At 36.1% G+C, this 15,532-nt stretch overlaps 1 protein-coding gene across 1 annotated transcript in view; it reads left to right on the forward strand.

Moving 5' to 3' along the window:
• Positions 1 to 14,812, forward strand: part of LOC129222158 (dnaJ homolog subfamily C member 22-like) — a 38,040-nt gene extending 23,228 nt beyond the window's left edge. The window contains exons 2-3 of the mRNA XM_054856615.1: positions 11,782 to 12,248; positions 14,378 to 14,812. Coding sequence (XP_054712590.1) covers positions 11,782 to 12,248; positions 14,378 to 14,812 — 902 coding nt within the window. The remainder of the gene's footprint in view (positions 1 to 11,781; positions 12,249 to 14,377) is intronic.
• Positions 14,813 to 15,532: the final 720 nt, after the last annotated feature.

Genomic DNA, 15,532 nt, shown 5'->3' on the forward strand with positions numbered 1-15,532 from the left:
AGCCTTTTTTTTTTTTTTGGAATTCGGCTACTTTTCCATTTTCAGCGTTTTCTGCTGCTAATGATTCTTGTGTGTGTGGGGGAGGGGGCTTTAATAGTTCATCATTTTAGGCTTTTGAAAATTTATTTTAAAAAGCATTAATTGATGACAAAGTAACCTTTTTCAAAAAACTTTTCATAGAATGACCATTTTAGCAACTTTCTTTAATACTTAAAACCTCATATATGTTAAATTTAGATCAACATTTTGCTGAGTATGGTCTTTTAGGAAATCAATGTGACAGTTTTGTGACAGGGGAAAGGGAAGGGATAACAAGTGTGACATCACGCGTTGTTTATAACAATATGCTCATGTTGAACAGCGTTACATGTAACAAAGAGGAAGGGGGGGGGGAATTTGTTCAAAAGTTTGCATAATACTTTATAGACAGCCCCTTAATTCAATTTATGTTACAGTTTCAGAGTTCCTGAAAGCTTATTAACAGAAAACCCAAGGAGTTCAAAAAATATGTAGTTCAAGACATTTTCGTGATAATAAACAAACAAGCACAGAGCATTTGGCAAAAACACGTTGCATATCCACTGCTCAAAATTAATCTTTCGCAAGCCTAGAAATTATGAATACCGTTAACTTAACCACAATGTGTGCATAAATATCATAAAACTTAAAGACAACAGTGAAAAAAAAAACATATATATTTTTTTAAATTTACGCACAGAACCAGCTTGTTTGAATAACATTGCAGGGGCGTAGTTAGGGGGAAATGTTTGAGTATCGAACCCACGACCTCCGGCGTTCAAATCTAATCTTCTATCTCAGAACTGCGGAAGCCCATCAAGGAATGTTTTTTGATCAAAATAACACATGCTAGCGTATGAAACAATTTAATCGAAACGGAAAATATAAGATTAGTTCAGTTAAAAGCCTGCTTCAATAAACTTGTTTACATATTAACTGAATATCAACACCAAGTTACGTTGCTTCTGATAGCAACAAGTATATTTGCAGAAAATTTTGACATATGTATATTGTCAACTTGGAAAATCCATTTCGAATAAATGCGTGTACGAAGTTGAAAAAATAAAGAAACAAAAAGTTGCAAGTTAACCGTTTCAAATATTAAAGCAGTATACTGAAATTACAAATTACAGACAAAGATACCAGAAAGGAAACTGACAATTGTTTGTGTAATGGAGGAAAACTTAAGTAATCTTAACTGCATAAAATGTAAATTTGTTTATCTGAGAAAAGTACTTACCTCCGAACTTTAAAATTTATTCCATTAGGCGCCAGCTTTTTTCTTCACATGCAGGTTGTTCGGAAGCGGAAACCGCTGACTCACTTGCACTCAGCAGACACTTATATTATATATGTATTTTTTAATTGCCTCTAAATACCGGTACGTGGAAAGGATGAGATAAATCCAACAGTATTGTAATCAAAAATGTGCAGCCGAAGTTACATATTTCCTATTTCATCTATTTCAACCAGAGCAAGAAGCACTATTGTTTAACTCAGCGGTTCCCAACCTTTTTCTCTTTGCGAACCCCTTGGAGCAGGCAAAAAAGTTCGCGAACCCCCTGATGTTGAAATTAGTAACATGTAAGAAACAATAAAAAAACAGCATGTTTGCTTTCCATTTTTTGCAGCATTTGATTGCAATAAACAAAAATATAATTGTAAAATATCATTAAGTGCAAACATTAATAAAAAGTTAAAACTACATCTACAAGAAAAATTATAAACAAGAAGTTTTATAAACCAACTATTTTTTTTAAGCATACTTTAAATTGGGGAAAAAATCCTTAATGCGATATTTGTGGCTGTTTGACGGAACAAAGAAACTGAAAGTTTGGTTCAATGTCTGACAGTTTGAGTCTTAAATCAGGCTCTGCATTCAATCTGCTTCGGTATTTATCTTTGAGATAAGTATAGGAGGAAAATCCTTTCTCGCACAGATATGTTGTACAAAATGGTAATAAAATTCGAATTGCTTTTTTGGACAAAACGGTATAGTCATTTCTTACACTGAGCCAGAAGTCAATTAACGAGAGCTCTTTAAAGGTAGTTTTCAATGAATTATCACAGGATAACTCGATGAGCATTTCCTTTTCAGGTAATGTCAGGGTGTTCTCTAAGCATGGATTTCCTTCAAAAGAATTGCGTATCCAGTTGTTTGAGAGAGGGACGTTACGCCTATTAGGAAAATACTCGTCAAAAGTTACTTCAAGATGTTGCAGATGTTCACATACATTTCTTTTAACGCTTTCATCAAGTTTCATTGAGTTTTCTGATAAAAAACTACTAAGAGAAGTGAAACAAGAAAACTCACCCATTTCCAGGCATTGGATCCAGAAATTCAATTTTTTTACCATAGCTTCAATTTTATCATATACAACGAAAATATTAACAACTGCACCTTGCAAGGATAGATTTAATTCATTTAATTTTGAAAAGATGTCAGCTAAATATGCAAGCCTTTGCATCCAAAGAGGATCGAATATGCAAGTGGACAAGTGAAATGGATGATCAACAAAAAATGCTTGGACTTCTGACTTCAATTCAAATAAGCGTATCAAAATTTTGCCACGGGAAAGCCATCTAACTTCTGTGTGAAGAAGTAAAGTAACATGAAGGCTTCTCAATTCCTCACAAAGCGCGTGAAATAGACGGCAGTTTGTGGTACGTGATTTTATGAAATTTACAATTTTTACCGCATCATTCAAAGTAGCGGATAATTCTGCGGGAATACGCTTACATGCTAATGCTTGTCTATGAATGCAGCAATGAGTCCATTCAATTTTCTCGTTGATCTTCTTTACTCGCACCACAAAGCCAACAAATTTTCCTGTCATTGATTTTGCACCATCCGTGCACACACCCACACACAAAGACCAATCTATTCCATTTTCTTCAAAGTAACTGTTGACCAGTTCGAAAATTGCTTCTCCAGTTGTGTTGGTTTTCAAAGGTTTTGCAAATAGTACATCTTTAATTGTATCGTTAAAAATATACCTAACATAGACAAGTAATATTGCAACGTTTGCTACATCAGTCGACTCATCAAGCTGGATCGCAAAATTATTCTCTTTTATTCTATTCACAAGTTCTTTCTCCACATTACTTGCCAAATCAGTAATTCTGCGTGATACTGTGTTGTTTGATAGCGGAACCAGGTCAATTTTTTTTGCTGACTTTTCTCCCAGCATACACTTAGCAATATCTTTAGCACACGGTCCAATTAAATTTTCTGCAATTGTATGTGGCTGTCCAGATCTTGCAATTCTATAACTGACTCGATATGAAGCTTCAAGGGCCATTTTACTATCTTCGTTGGATTCTAACAGGAACGTAGAGACGCTACACTTTTTATTATATTCCAATTTTATTTTAAAATATTCGATAGGTTTGTCCTTGTGTGTCGGATGCTTTGTTTCGAGGTGTCTTCTCAGAAGTGACGGTTTCAAACTGCTGTTCGCTAGAACTTCGTTGCAGAGAAGACAAAGCGGTCTAGGTTCAGACTCTTCTCCAGTAAAATAAAAGCCCATTTGTAAATAGTCACTGTCATATTTTCGCTTTTTTCCTTTTTTCTCCCCTAGTTCACTTTTCTGTTTAGTCGGGGGAGGCGGCAGTTCATTACAGCTATCTATTTCAATATCCTGTGTTGATTCGAAAGTTACTGCTGATGTTGAGGGTTGATCGATTGACTGCTTGTCCATTTGTCGCTCAACCAAACTACCAGTTTTCAACCATCGATCCATAACAGCAGAAAGTTATTAAATCATAAAAATTACCAACACGATTATAACTTCACAAACAGAGTAGCAAGTTCACGTAGCAAAACCAATTGCAAACAAAATCACTTGTTTTCAAGCATCTCTAAAGTATCTCTAAATACGTCTGTTAACAACTATTTCCCCAGAACTATGAGCATGCTGATGTTATATATTTTTGAAAACGAACAGATGGGTAAAATCCAGTAATAAATTTTAAGTTTGGAGCCTTTTGCTGTCATGTCTGCTATTCGATGACTGAATTCGACGGAAATTCCCGAGTAATATTTCAACCAGATTAGAAATAATACCCCTATGATTCATTGTTGGAGAATTCTTTATTTTTTTCGACATATGTATATTATGTATATTGTTTGATTGACTCCACGCGATGGCGCTTTTTTAAGGTCATCGTGATCCCCGCCACAGCTTAATACAACGTTTCTGCATGGCGCCTCGCAATAAAGAAGGAAGGATATCTCTTTTTGTTGTCTATCGAAAAAAAAAAAAAAAATGAGAAAATTTCTTTTTAGCCAAGTTTATAAAACCACTGAAAGATTTTTTTTTTTTTTTTTGAGTTTAATACAAAAGTCTGGCGCGTTTTCAAATTTAAAAAAAAATTTAGTAACTATGTGTGCAAATTAAATATTTTACAATTTTTTACCAAACTAGGAAAAATCCGCCATTGCACCGAAATTTTCGCGAACCCCCTTCCTGCACCTCGCGAACCCCTGGGGGTTCGCGAACCACCGGTTGGGAACCTCTGGTTTAACTGGTAGACTGCACTGCTTTCAAAGTTTCGCGCCAATTTCATAGATCGGCGACTGGTGGCGTAACGAAGCGGGGGGGGAGGGGAGTTATCTGGCCTGTTATCACGTGGATCTCGGCCTACCGCAGTGCTGTCCACGAGACTACCGGATATGCCCCATCTCAGATGCTCTTCGGACGAGTGCTTCGGCTACCTTGTGATCTCGTCTTCGGTCGTCCTCCGGATGCGCCTACATAGCCTCAGTAGTACATCCAGGATCTCCAGGTCCGGTTGGAAGACGTTCATAACTTCGCACGAGAGCGAATCAACATCGCGGCGGAGAAGACCAAGACACGATACGACACAAGGTCCACTGAACATGAATTCGACGAAGATGACAAGGTTTGGTTATGGAATCTCATCCGATTGAATGGTCTTTCACCCAAATTGCAGTCGCATCGGGATGGACCCTATAAAGTCTTTAACCGACTGAATGACGTCGTAGTGAGGATCCAAAAATCATCCAATGCAAATCCTAGGGTTGTACATTATGATCGGTTAGCCTCATAGTCATACTATGGCCATAGTTCATGAGTATTTACTTAAACAACCGTGGTTGATAACATAAAAGTTGTAGATAATTTTTCTTTTAATGTTTAGGAATATTTCTTTTTATTATTGTGTTATCTGTGTCTGATTGGTTATTATTTAATGTGTATATTTGTAAACTTGTGATATAAGTTTGGCATCCTTTCTGGGAATGGTACTGCCCGGGACGTGCAGTCCTTAGGAAAGGGGCAAGTAAATAGTAATTATTTTTCTGATTAATTTGTTGTAATCTGGCTAAATTTGGCGTTTATTCCATTATTTTTCATCTAAAATTATCTTAGTAACGTAAACCTGTAAATAGTTTCTTGTAATTTTCATACAATCCCCTAACATTCGTCTGAAGTATACGTTCCACCGATTTCTGAATGATAAGATTTGTGAAAAGAATAAAAAGAAAATATGAGAAAGTGGTAGAACGTTGTAGGATTTTCTGGAAATTTCTTTTCTGGTATAAAACGCCGGGCGTCTTGTGAATGATAGGAGAGTCAGTTATACTTTTTAACGTCTGAGATACGTCTGACTCGTTGCTCTGTTTATTGTGAGGCATTTGCGCTGTGTTTTTGCGTATTTGGATGTAAATACGTGTGCCATCGTTGAGTTTATGGTGTTAATTGATATTTGCTTAATTGCTGATTGATTTAGCAGTTGTAACTATATTTCCTGTACATAGCTGTAAATAAATCTCCTGTGCTTTTCTCAAGAACTGTGTCATCATTCAAAGAAAGTTTGAAGTTGCATCGAACTCGTAACAATATAATAGGTGTGGATCTGATCTACAATTGGGGCAAGCATAGCCTGGCAGCGTCGTAATGCTGTGATAAGGATCTGCCTTGTTTGAAAAATCGGACATTTAAAAAAATTAATTAAAAAAACTGTTGGGAAAATGAAAGTATTTTCTGGGTCCATGTTTTTTTTTTTTTTTTTGCTCCTTCTATCCATTTCAATGACTAAAAGTAGTACGTTTGACTGAAGGAAACCACCCCATTGCGCTTTATGCTAGCTATCAACCATATCGTTGCCAATACACGTGAGTAAAGATGCGAATTAAATATTTTGGACCGTGAATGGCAACACTGAATGGCATTTCATCATTTGCGATGTCATCGGCAGAAACGTTAAACGATGAAAGAGCACTGATTTAAGTAATTTTTAAAAAATATTAAACTTAAAGAAATTATTTAAAAAAATGGTCAGATTCTATGTTTTTTAGCATGCTCTTTCAGAAAATTTTCTTAAAAAAAATTTTGGAAACGACTCCATTGTAACACTACTAATCTATTGGAGGGGGCAGTAATAAATGAAATTGTTTTCGTGCATTTTCCTACCAATAACTTGAATCACGCAAAGCTTCGCATTTTTATTAAATATTTTGTGTGTGTGTTTGGGAACTGTATGTACACTATATGACTAAAAGTATTGGGACACTTTCAAAAATTCACATTTTTAAGGATTTCTCAAGAAATGAATGATAAATTGCTTTGTATTGGGTGAGTGCAAAAGTTCGTGCGGAGTTTGTGAAAGAAAGTCATACAGTGATTAGGCAAGCAAAACTCTTTATTCAATCAATGATACATTCTCCATCGTTGTCTATAATCTTCTTCCAACGTTCTGGCAGCATACGGATGCCCCGATCATAAAAACTGCGTGGTTTAGATTCGAAGAACGAAGACACGACCTTTTGTAAGGCATTCAAAGAGTCAAGTTTTTTTCCATTTAAATGATTTTGCAATGACCGGAATAAGTGATAATCCGATGGTGCGATATCAGGAGAATACGGTGGATGAGTTAGGACATCCCATTTCAGGCTGTTCAGTTTGCGTAGCGTCTGTCTTGAAACGTGTGGTCTAGCGTTATCTTGATGAAAGACTACGCCTTTGCGATTTGACAAACTCGGACGTTTCTGTTTGATTTCTCGGTTCAGATTAGTTAATTGACGACAGTACTTGTCCGAATCAATCGTTTGGCCGGCGGGGAGAAACTCAAAATAAATTATACCCTTGCAATCCCACCAAACACAGAGCATCACCTTCATCGGGTGCAAACTGGCCTTTGCCATTGCGTCACCATGTTCACCTGCCTGTTTCCATGTGCGTTTGCGCTGAACGTTGTTGTATAGGACCCATTTTTCATCGCCCGTCACTAATCGATCCAAAAACGGCTCGTTTTTGAGCCGCCCGAGTAAAGATACGGCAGCAGAAATTCGCTGGATTTTGTTGCTCTCGGTCAACAAATGGGGCACCCATATATCGAGCTTTAAATCAAATCCAATTTTTTTTAAACGCCGAAAAGCGGTTGATCGGTCAACGTTAAGTGCTGTAGAAACTTCCTCTGTTAAAATTCGCGGAGTATTCTAAACTAAAGAACGCAAAACGTCGTCATTAATGTCGGAAGGTCGACCTGAGCATGGCTCGTCTTCCAGCTTAAAATCTCCGCAACGAAATTTTGCGAACCATTTTTCCACAGTTCGTTTAGCTGGTGCTTGATCTTGATAAACGTCTTGAATGTTTTTTACGGCTGCTGCAACGTTTATTCCCTTCCGAAACTCGTAAAGCATAACATGCCGTAAATGCACTTTATCAACACTCATTTTATAAAAAAAATTTGAAAAAAAAAAAAAAAAAATAGAACCGACTTCAAAATTGCTCTAAAAAGTGAAAAATAATTTTATTCTTTAAACACCATCGATAATACTTTAAAACATAATTTTTGAAGTTGGCGCAAAAATGATCGAGAAAATCATTCACAACCATAACTCAACTACAAGTATAAATTTAACCAGGTCCAGTTTCTCCACTACCACATGCATTACGCATTGATGACAGCATATTTGAGTAACGATATAAATTTTTCGTTCCTAACTTTGGATGATTTTTTGATAACAATATGAACGAAGCATGGTTACAATGGATTTTACTTTTGGTTTTTGCGCCAACTTCAAAAATTATGTTTAAAAGTATTATCGATGGTGTTTAAAGAATAAAAATATTTTTCACTTTTTAGAGCGATTTTGAAGTCGGTTCTATTTTTTTTTTCAAAATTTTTTTATTTCATTCTTTTTAGTGTAAATGTAGATATTTCAGTAAAAGTAAGAAGTTACCTAGTAAGAAGTTCGACTCTATATCACTGTATTGCTTTAGAAAAGCCTTTATTCAAAATTATCATTACAATTACTATTAATGTTACAGTTATATGGCACCAAACTTTTATAACAATGAGTTTCATATTGTCGCGTACATGAAGATAGCGAGGACAATGTGAAAGCCAAATGAAGCGAATACTTGTTAGTCTCAACTCGAGATCTTTATTCAGAACCACGAATGAACGTTACATCTCCTTATATACAACTTGAGAAAGTGCTGGAACTTTACAGACTTGGAGGGATACAGAAATTAATAGAACATTCGAGAAAATACGGGAAACAGTAGAAACGAAATTTTAACAAAATTCACTTTGTCCTAGTCGGGATTTGAACTTGGGTCGCTCGTGTGGGAGGCGAGAATTCTACCACTGAGCCACCGTTATCCACGGATGAAAAGTGCGAACTTTGCTACAATATCATTTAATAGGGAAATTGCATAAAATTTACTGTTTTTTGCCCATAACTTTTTTCTAAAAAACAAGGTCAAACAAAGTAATGGGACCTAAGTTGAGCCATCCCCTATCCATTAAAAAAAGAATCATCAAAATCGGTTCACTAGGTGAGATGCTATGAGTGGACAAACAAACAAACAAAAAAAAAAACATACATACGGTATGAACTGATAACCGCCTCCTTTTTGAAGTCGGTTAAATTGAAGTCGGTTAAAAAAGTAATCTTTCTCGAAGCAGTTTGTATCTGCACAAATTATTTTGATTGGAATGAAAGCTGCACATGTCACCTTTCCAACGATCTGACTTACGTAGATAGTGGTATTAATGACAACACGTTACGCCCGTTCTAACGCCATCTATTGCAACTCCGCACGAACTTTTGCACTCACCCAATAACTTTCGTCACATAACAGGTATGCTCCAGCTGTCAATTTCCAATAAAAAATTTATCACCCTTGTGTTTCGGAGGTCAGTAACGAATTGAGGAAAACAAAAATGTTTTTTGGTCATCATTCATCGTAAATAGCTCACTATGTACAATTATTTTTCATACTTTTAAGAAGGTATCGCTGATATTCACGAAAATATAAGCATTTCTTTCAAAAATACAAATTTTATTTGGAGGTTTTTGGCTCATAACACGCAAAGTTTTTCATCAAAGCTTACGAAACTTTCAGAAAACTTGACAGCATACAAAAGTGAAGCATAGTACTAGAATTTTTTTAAAAAAAGGCTGAAAATTTGATAAAATATGGACATTTAAAACAATTAATTTATTACTGCGCATGCGTAAAAGACAGCAATTTATAACTTTCATCATTTAATACCCAACTAGATTCCTCAACTTGTAAAAAAACTCCAGTTCAATGTCCAGAATGCTAATCGATTGCTTAATCTGGCGCCGAGTGCGTGGTTGGCCGGTCCACAAGGGAAGAAAAAGAAGGCTTTCGTCATGTACGAGTCGACGTTTTTTTTTTTTTTTTAAAAGAAGGCAAGGGTCTTCCTACGATTTTTACAAAGATTTGAAATCCGTTTACAAAAACGAGTTAACCAATTTTAGATTTTCTAATGTCGCAAAGTGGTTTGATTTCGCATCTAGGCGACAGATTTTTTTTCACTAGTATTTTAAGGAAGAAAAAATGGAAAAAAAAAACCATTTTTTTTTTTTGTACTATTCAATTGAAAGATTTAATGCGGCCCAAACCGAGGCGGCCCACCGGGGATTTGCCCGGCTGCCCGCCGGCCCCATCCGCCACTGTGTTCCACCGTGTTTTCTCGGATGACTTTTCATCCAGAAGCTCACACTTCTTTGCATTGAAAAAGGTGTTCCTTGTAACACCGAAACACGTGTCTGCTATAATTTGCAATTTTTTGTGCTTCATAACGTTGGATTACTGATTATTTGAAGATTTTATAGGCGTTTGAAAAAATGAAGGTTTTTTAAGGAACACTTTACGTAATGGCATACCTGAAAAAAAAAAAAAAAAAAAATCGCAACAAGTGGCCAGAGAACACTTTGAATTAAGTTATATAGCGAAATTTTCATTTTGAGTCTCCACTTTATCCAGAAGTTTTATTTTTTAGGAAAATAAGAACGCGGCCTCCAGCCGATTCGCTGCATTTCCCGAAGAACCTTTCCGCGTAGCGCCGAAAGAATCGTTAAGCGCAATATACCATCTCGTTCTCACTAAATTCAATATCCTGAATAAAATAACGACTCAAAATGAAAGTTTTGCTGTATGACTAAGTTAAAAGTGTTCACTGGTCACTTGTTGCAAATTTTTTTTTTTGACCTTTCAGGTCTGCCATAACGTAAAGAGTTCCTTAAAAAATCCTCATATTTTCAAATGATTCTAAAATCTGTTAAACGAAAAAGTGAAAGCTCTCCTTTTCAGGGAACGTAGTTCTCAGTGGTACTAATAAACTGTAAAAAAATAAAAAATTTTAAAATTGGCATTTCTAGGGGAAAAAAAAAACAAAAAAAAAAAAAAAACAAAAATTATTTTAAACTTTTTTTTTCAAAAGACTGTGAAAAAAAAACTAAAGAACAAATTTCAAAATGTTGCATATGTTTTTAAACAAGAAAAAATATCCTTTTAAATAAAGCAAACCGCAATAAAATATGTTCTACCGTTCCTGAGATAATGGACTTTAAACAATTTGACGGAAATTCCAAGTGAGAAATCATGACAGGACCGCCATCTTTGGCGGCCTGCAAGTCGACCCAGGAATTTTTTTTGGGCAAAACAAAAAAAATTAAAAAAACGTATTTCTTAAGTTTTTATGAATTTTAACATATGTTAAATTCAAAGAAATCCGAGACCATCATGTTACACCCCTTGTTGAATTGACATGGATTCTACCAAAAACATTTTTTTTCCTGCCATCAATGAACAATTTATTAAAAATGTCAAATTTTGATGTCTCAAATCTGTACTGAAATTGGTTTCTATGGGGAAAATATCCTGCTAAACCATGGGTGAAGTATCTCAGCCCTCCCCCCAGCCCTTAAAATTTTGCATGTGGGCGCCCAAGGTTAAAATTTAAACATTTCACTTCTTGGATGTAAATATTTACAATTTATTTTAGTTTGAAAAAACACTTTGAATGAGGAATAAAAAATTGAACAATATTTATGTATACTTTTCATTTTATAGGACTTTTTTGGTTTTAATCTTGTAAAAATCCTCGCATGCCAATCCGGTATTAATTTTACAAGTTAATGTTACAAATGATGAAGCAATTATCCTAAATAATCCTTCACAGTTAATTATTTTTTGACCTTTTTGGTCCTTTGTAATCAAATTTATCGTTTTGCGGGACGTAAAGAAAACCGGCCGGGACAGCGGGATTTTGTCTGAAAACCTGGCAAGCCTAAGATAACGTCCTATAGGTAGGCTTTAATTGATTTTTTTTTCTAAATCATGCTGTATATTAGCACCTACCAGGACTACTAGTACTATCTCTTGCCGCAGAGGTTGTTAAACTGGCTTATTAATCACTGACAATTATTGTTTTAAAATATTCTGGTAGGTTTCTGTACATATCTATATTTTACAGGTATCTATCTAGTTGGCAACATCGGTCGTCATGAGGGTCGTCTGAAAGCATCCGTATTGGGCGCATACCTCACTATGCCTCTCTACTGGTGGCTAGAATCTCCCGTCTTCCTCACCTCCTTCGCATCGGCTAGCCTCTTTAACTCATACTCCAAGCAGTGGAGGAGAACACCACGGCAACAGAAATCGCTGTGGCGTCGCATCACATTCTTGGTATTGGCTGGTCTGCTTTACTCGTCTCTCTGGGCTTCTTGGCTCTACTTCAACTGCGAGATCACCTACGGGAAGGAAGAAGTGCCAGTCAAGTGTCGCGAGGCTGCCAAACACTTCTTCAAGAGCCCTCTGTGGCAAGAATTTGTGAAAGTTATGAAAGAGATGTGGCGAGTTTTCATCTCGCATGGATGGAGAGAAGTTTGGAGAGAACTGGTCGAGGCTCTTGACCCTACCGGAGAAGCCAATGCTTATAAGGTTGGTGGTCTTCGCTTTTATTTGGTTCTCACTCATACACACTTACCTTTACACTCATACACTTACCATTCCGTCTTCAACATGACAAAAGGAATGTTCTGCTGCATGTCTTTCTATAAGTTGAATCATCTTAAGCTTCATGACTTGTGTCAGTGCACATGTGCTTTTATTACCCTTTTGTCATATTGATTGAAAGTTTTCAAATATCCCTTCCCCCCATCTTTTACACCTCTACCCTTGGCTAGGAAGCCATTGAGGATGCTTTTTGACATCTGGATCATCTGGTAAATCGCTATGTTTCTACATGACTTCAACGATTGCGTTGTTCAAAGGCCATCCTTTGGACAATCTGGATTTGAAAAACATAATGTATTGTACGTTTTCTACGAGAAGGCACTTGACTCTGCCTTCTTTACATGGTATTCGATGATTCTATTTCGCTGTTTTCGGCAGACGGCATATTCGAATCTTAGCATTTTGTCGTAAAGCAGCAGTTTCTGAAATGTAAGAATAACAGAAGTAGCAACAGACAAGTAAAGCAAATGATGAAAATGACACTAAGCCTTTTTTTGCACATTAAAATGCATGCCTAAGTTATGGTTGTCTGATTTACAAGCACGGGGACAAGTTTACTGATCATCCTTGCGTAAAATGGAACTCGGCGTTCGAGAAAGCGGGGCGAAGTGCCTTCTCTTGGAAAATGGTCAATACTAAAGCATTTTTGCTTGCATTTTGATGTTTTTTTTCCTATAAAGTACATTGAATTCATGACCTTTGCCTCCCCCCCCGGAGAACTTTGAAAAGGCGGGCGTGTGTGTTGTATCCCACTTCCCCCCCCCTCAGCTATACTTTATATACCATCAACAACTCGTGCCGATTCGTCCCTTCTACGATTGGTTTTTCTGTTGGAGACTTATGTGCTAGTTACATTAATCTCTGGATTAAAACAAACTGGGTTTCACATCTTTTTCTAATGAAGAGAAATAATTTTGCATTTTTTTTGCAATGGATTATTTTATTTACCTTGTATTATATTTTTTAATGGACAAAAAACTTAATGTTACTGTTTGTAAGTGGGCTTAGTTCTGCTCCGTGCTTGATAGTTGATGACAATTTATATAGACAATAGAGAGTAACTTTGTTTAAGCAGTAAGCTATAAATTGAGTTCAGTGAGCCAAAGCAATCTTGGATTGTTAAGATCCGAATGAAACTGCTTGCAAGACCAGGAGGGCGAGCTTGAAATACAGTTAACCCTCGTTTATCACGGTTAATTCGTTCCAGACTTCACCGCGATAACTGAATTTCCGCGAAGTAGGATTCTGTATTTATAAACCGAATATTTTCCTAATTAGAGGGCATAAAACGTACTGATGACAATTGAAATAGGTTTTTAACATAGTTAGAGCCCCTTAGACATGAAACAGCACCCTTATCCAACATTACATTTGTATTACTAAATATATTGGACAAAATATGAAAAGATGAGATATATTAGATGGAATCGATATCGCATTAATTATTGGGAAATAAAGTACACACACACACATGCAGTTCTTACACACTACTACTAACCTATGAAAATAGCTCAACTTCAACTTGTTCAATGATAAATTAATTTCCAGTTAGTGATCGTATGTGCTCCCTTCCTTCTTCTACATTTATCCTCATCAAAGGTATTACGCATACAGCTTAAAAAGCTAGTAGTACATTGTTGAACACCATTAGAGATGCATTTATCCCCTAGTAATAATACAGTGATTTATACTTTGCAGTTAGCATTTAAGGTTAAATTGAGATAAACCTTCTTCGGCGATTTTAAACCTCCAATCCCTCAACTAGTACAACTACAGTCCCTAAGAAGAGCTTACCTAACTTAAAAGACATAATTTGTAATTCTCTGGTAAGAAAAGTTTACTCGAGAACATAAAGGCTCATTGCTATAATTGGGGAAAAAAAAACCAGAATAAACCGCCATGTAGAGAAACCGCGAAAGTCGAAGCGCGAAGTAACGAGGGACGACTGTAGTCTAATTTTAAAATATTATTATTATTTTTTTAATTGAGAAATATTACTAGTTTTTTTTTAATGCATACATACTATGTTTTTATTTATCGTTTTTCTGTTTCAGGTACTGGGGTTGAGCGAATCTGCAACTCAAGAACAGATAAAATCCCGCTATCGGAAATTGTCACGCGAGTGGCATCCAGACAAATGGAAGGATGCAAACTCAAAACAAGTGGCTCAAGAAAAATTCATCGACATTCAGCAGGCATACGAATTGTTGTCTAGCATCAAATCGAAGCGCATCCAGCAAAATGTTAGAATTCCCGAAGAAGAAATGAGAACTTCAGACATTAATCCAGAAGATAAGTGGGGCAAGCTGATTTTAGTTATACTTAGTGCACTTATTGGGGTTCCAATTGTTACATTCCAATTATTTTTTGAAATCGTTGCTCATTTGAAGTTGGGAATTTGTTATAAATTATACTTAGTGTATATTTTTGTACTATCACACTGTGATTTTTATTTCTTTATTGGTAATAAAAACTCACATGCCAGTTGACCTGTGAATAGTTTTTTTTAGCAGTAAAGAAGTTGGAAAGTTATCATAGTTAAAAGAAGGCATAGATTTACTGCAGGGTTCCCCTTGAACAGTACAATCAACAAAAGTGAGAGGTGCAACCACACTCTTTTCTGTTACTACATATGCTACAAGTTAGGTGATACTGAAGGTGTAAACTACTTAAGTGAAGTGCTAGATGGCAAAAAATGGCTGCTTTGATGTTAAATACCACATTGATTTTCGCTTTAAACTGGGTCTTCCGTTTTAACCTGCAAGACCTCTACTTTCCAGGGCTGTGAAGTCGGAGTCGAAGAGTCGGAGTCGGACTGATTTTGGGGTAAAGGAGTCGGAGTCGTTAGAAAACATGCCGACTCCGACTCCAGGCTTCTTTTTTTCTTTCCTTTTCATGGACTCTCCTTGCCTTTTTTAAAAACTGACTACCAATTGGTTTGATTACATGTATAAAAAAATATTAATGAGAAAATAACTGCCATTATAGCAACAGCTAGCTTGAGTGCTTACCGAACTTTCTGCAGCCGTCCCCTAGTTTGCTTGCTTTTTAGCTTAACTAATAGCAACTGTCAGCAAACGGTTTGGTGCCTAACATTTTCAAGTAATCACTTTCAAATAAAAATAGAAATATAGTGTTCTGTTCGATCTCAGTTATAAAATAGTAAAAGAAACGTAACAAATTAGTAAGTCGAAGCCCGTAGCTAAGGT

The sequence above is a fragment of the Uloborus diversus genome, chromosome 5 (assembly GCF_026930045.1).
Source record: "Uloborus diversus isolate 005 chromosome 5, Udiv.v.3.1, whole genome shotgun sequence".
Classification (NCBI taxonomy): Eukaryota; Metazoa; Arthropoda; class Arachnida; order Araneae; family Uloboridae; genus Uloborus; species Uloborus diversus.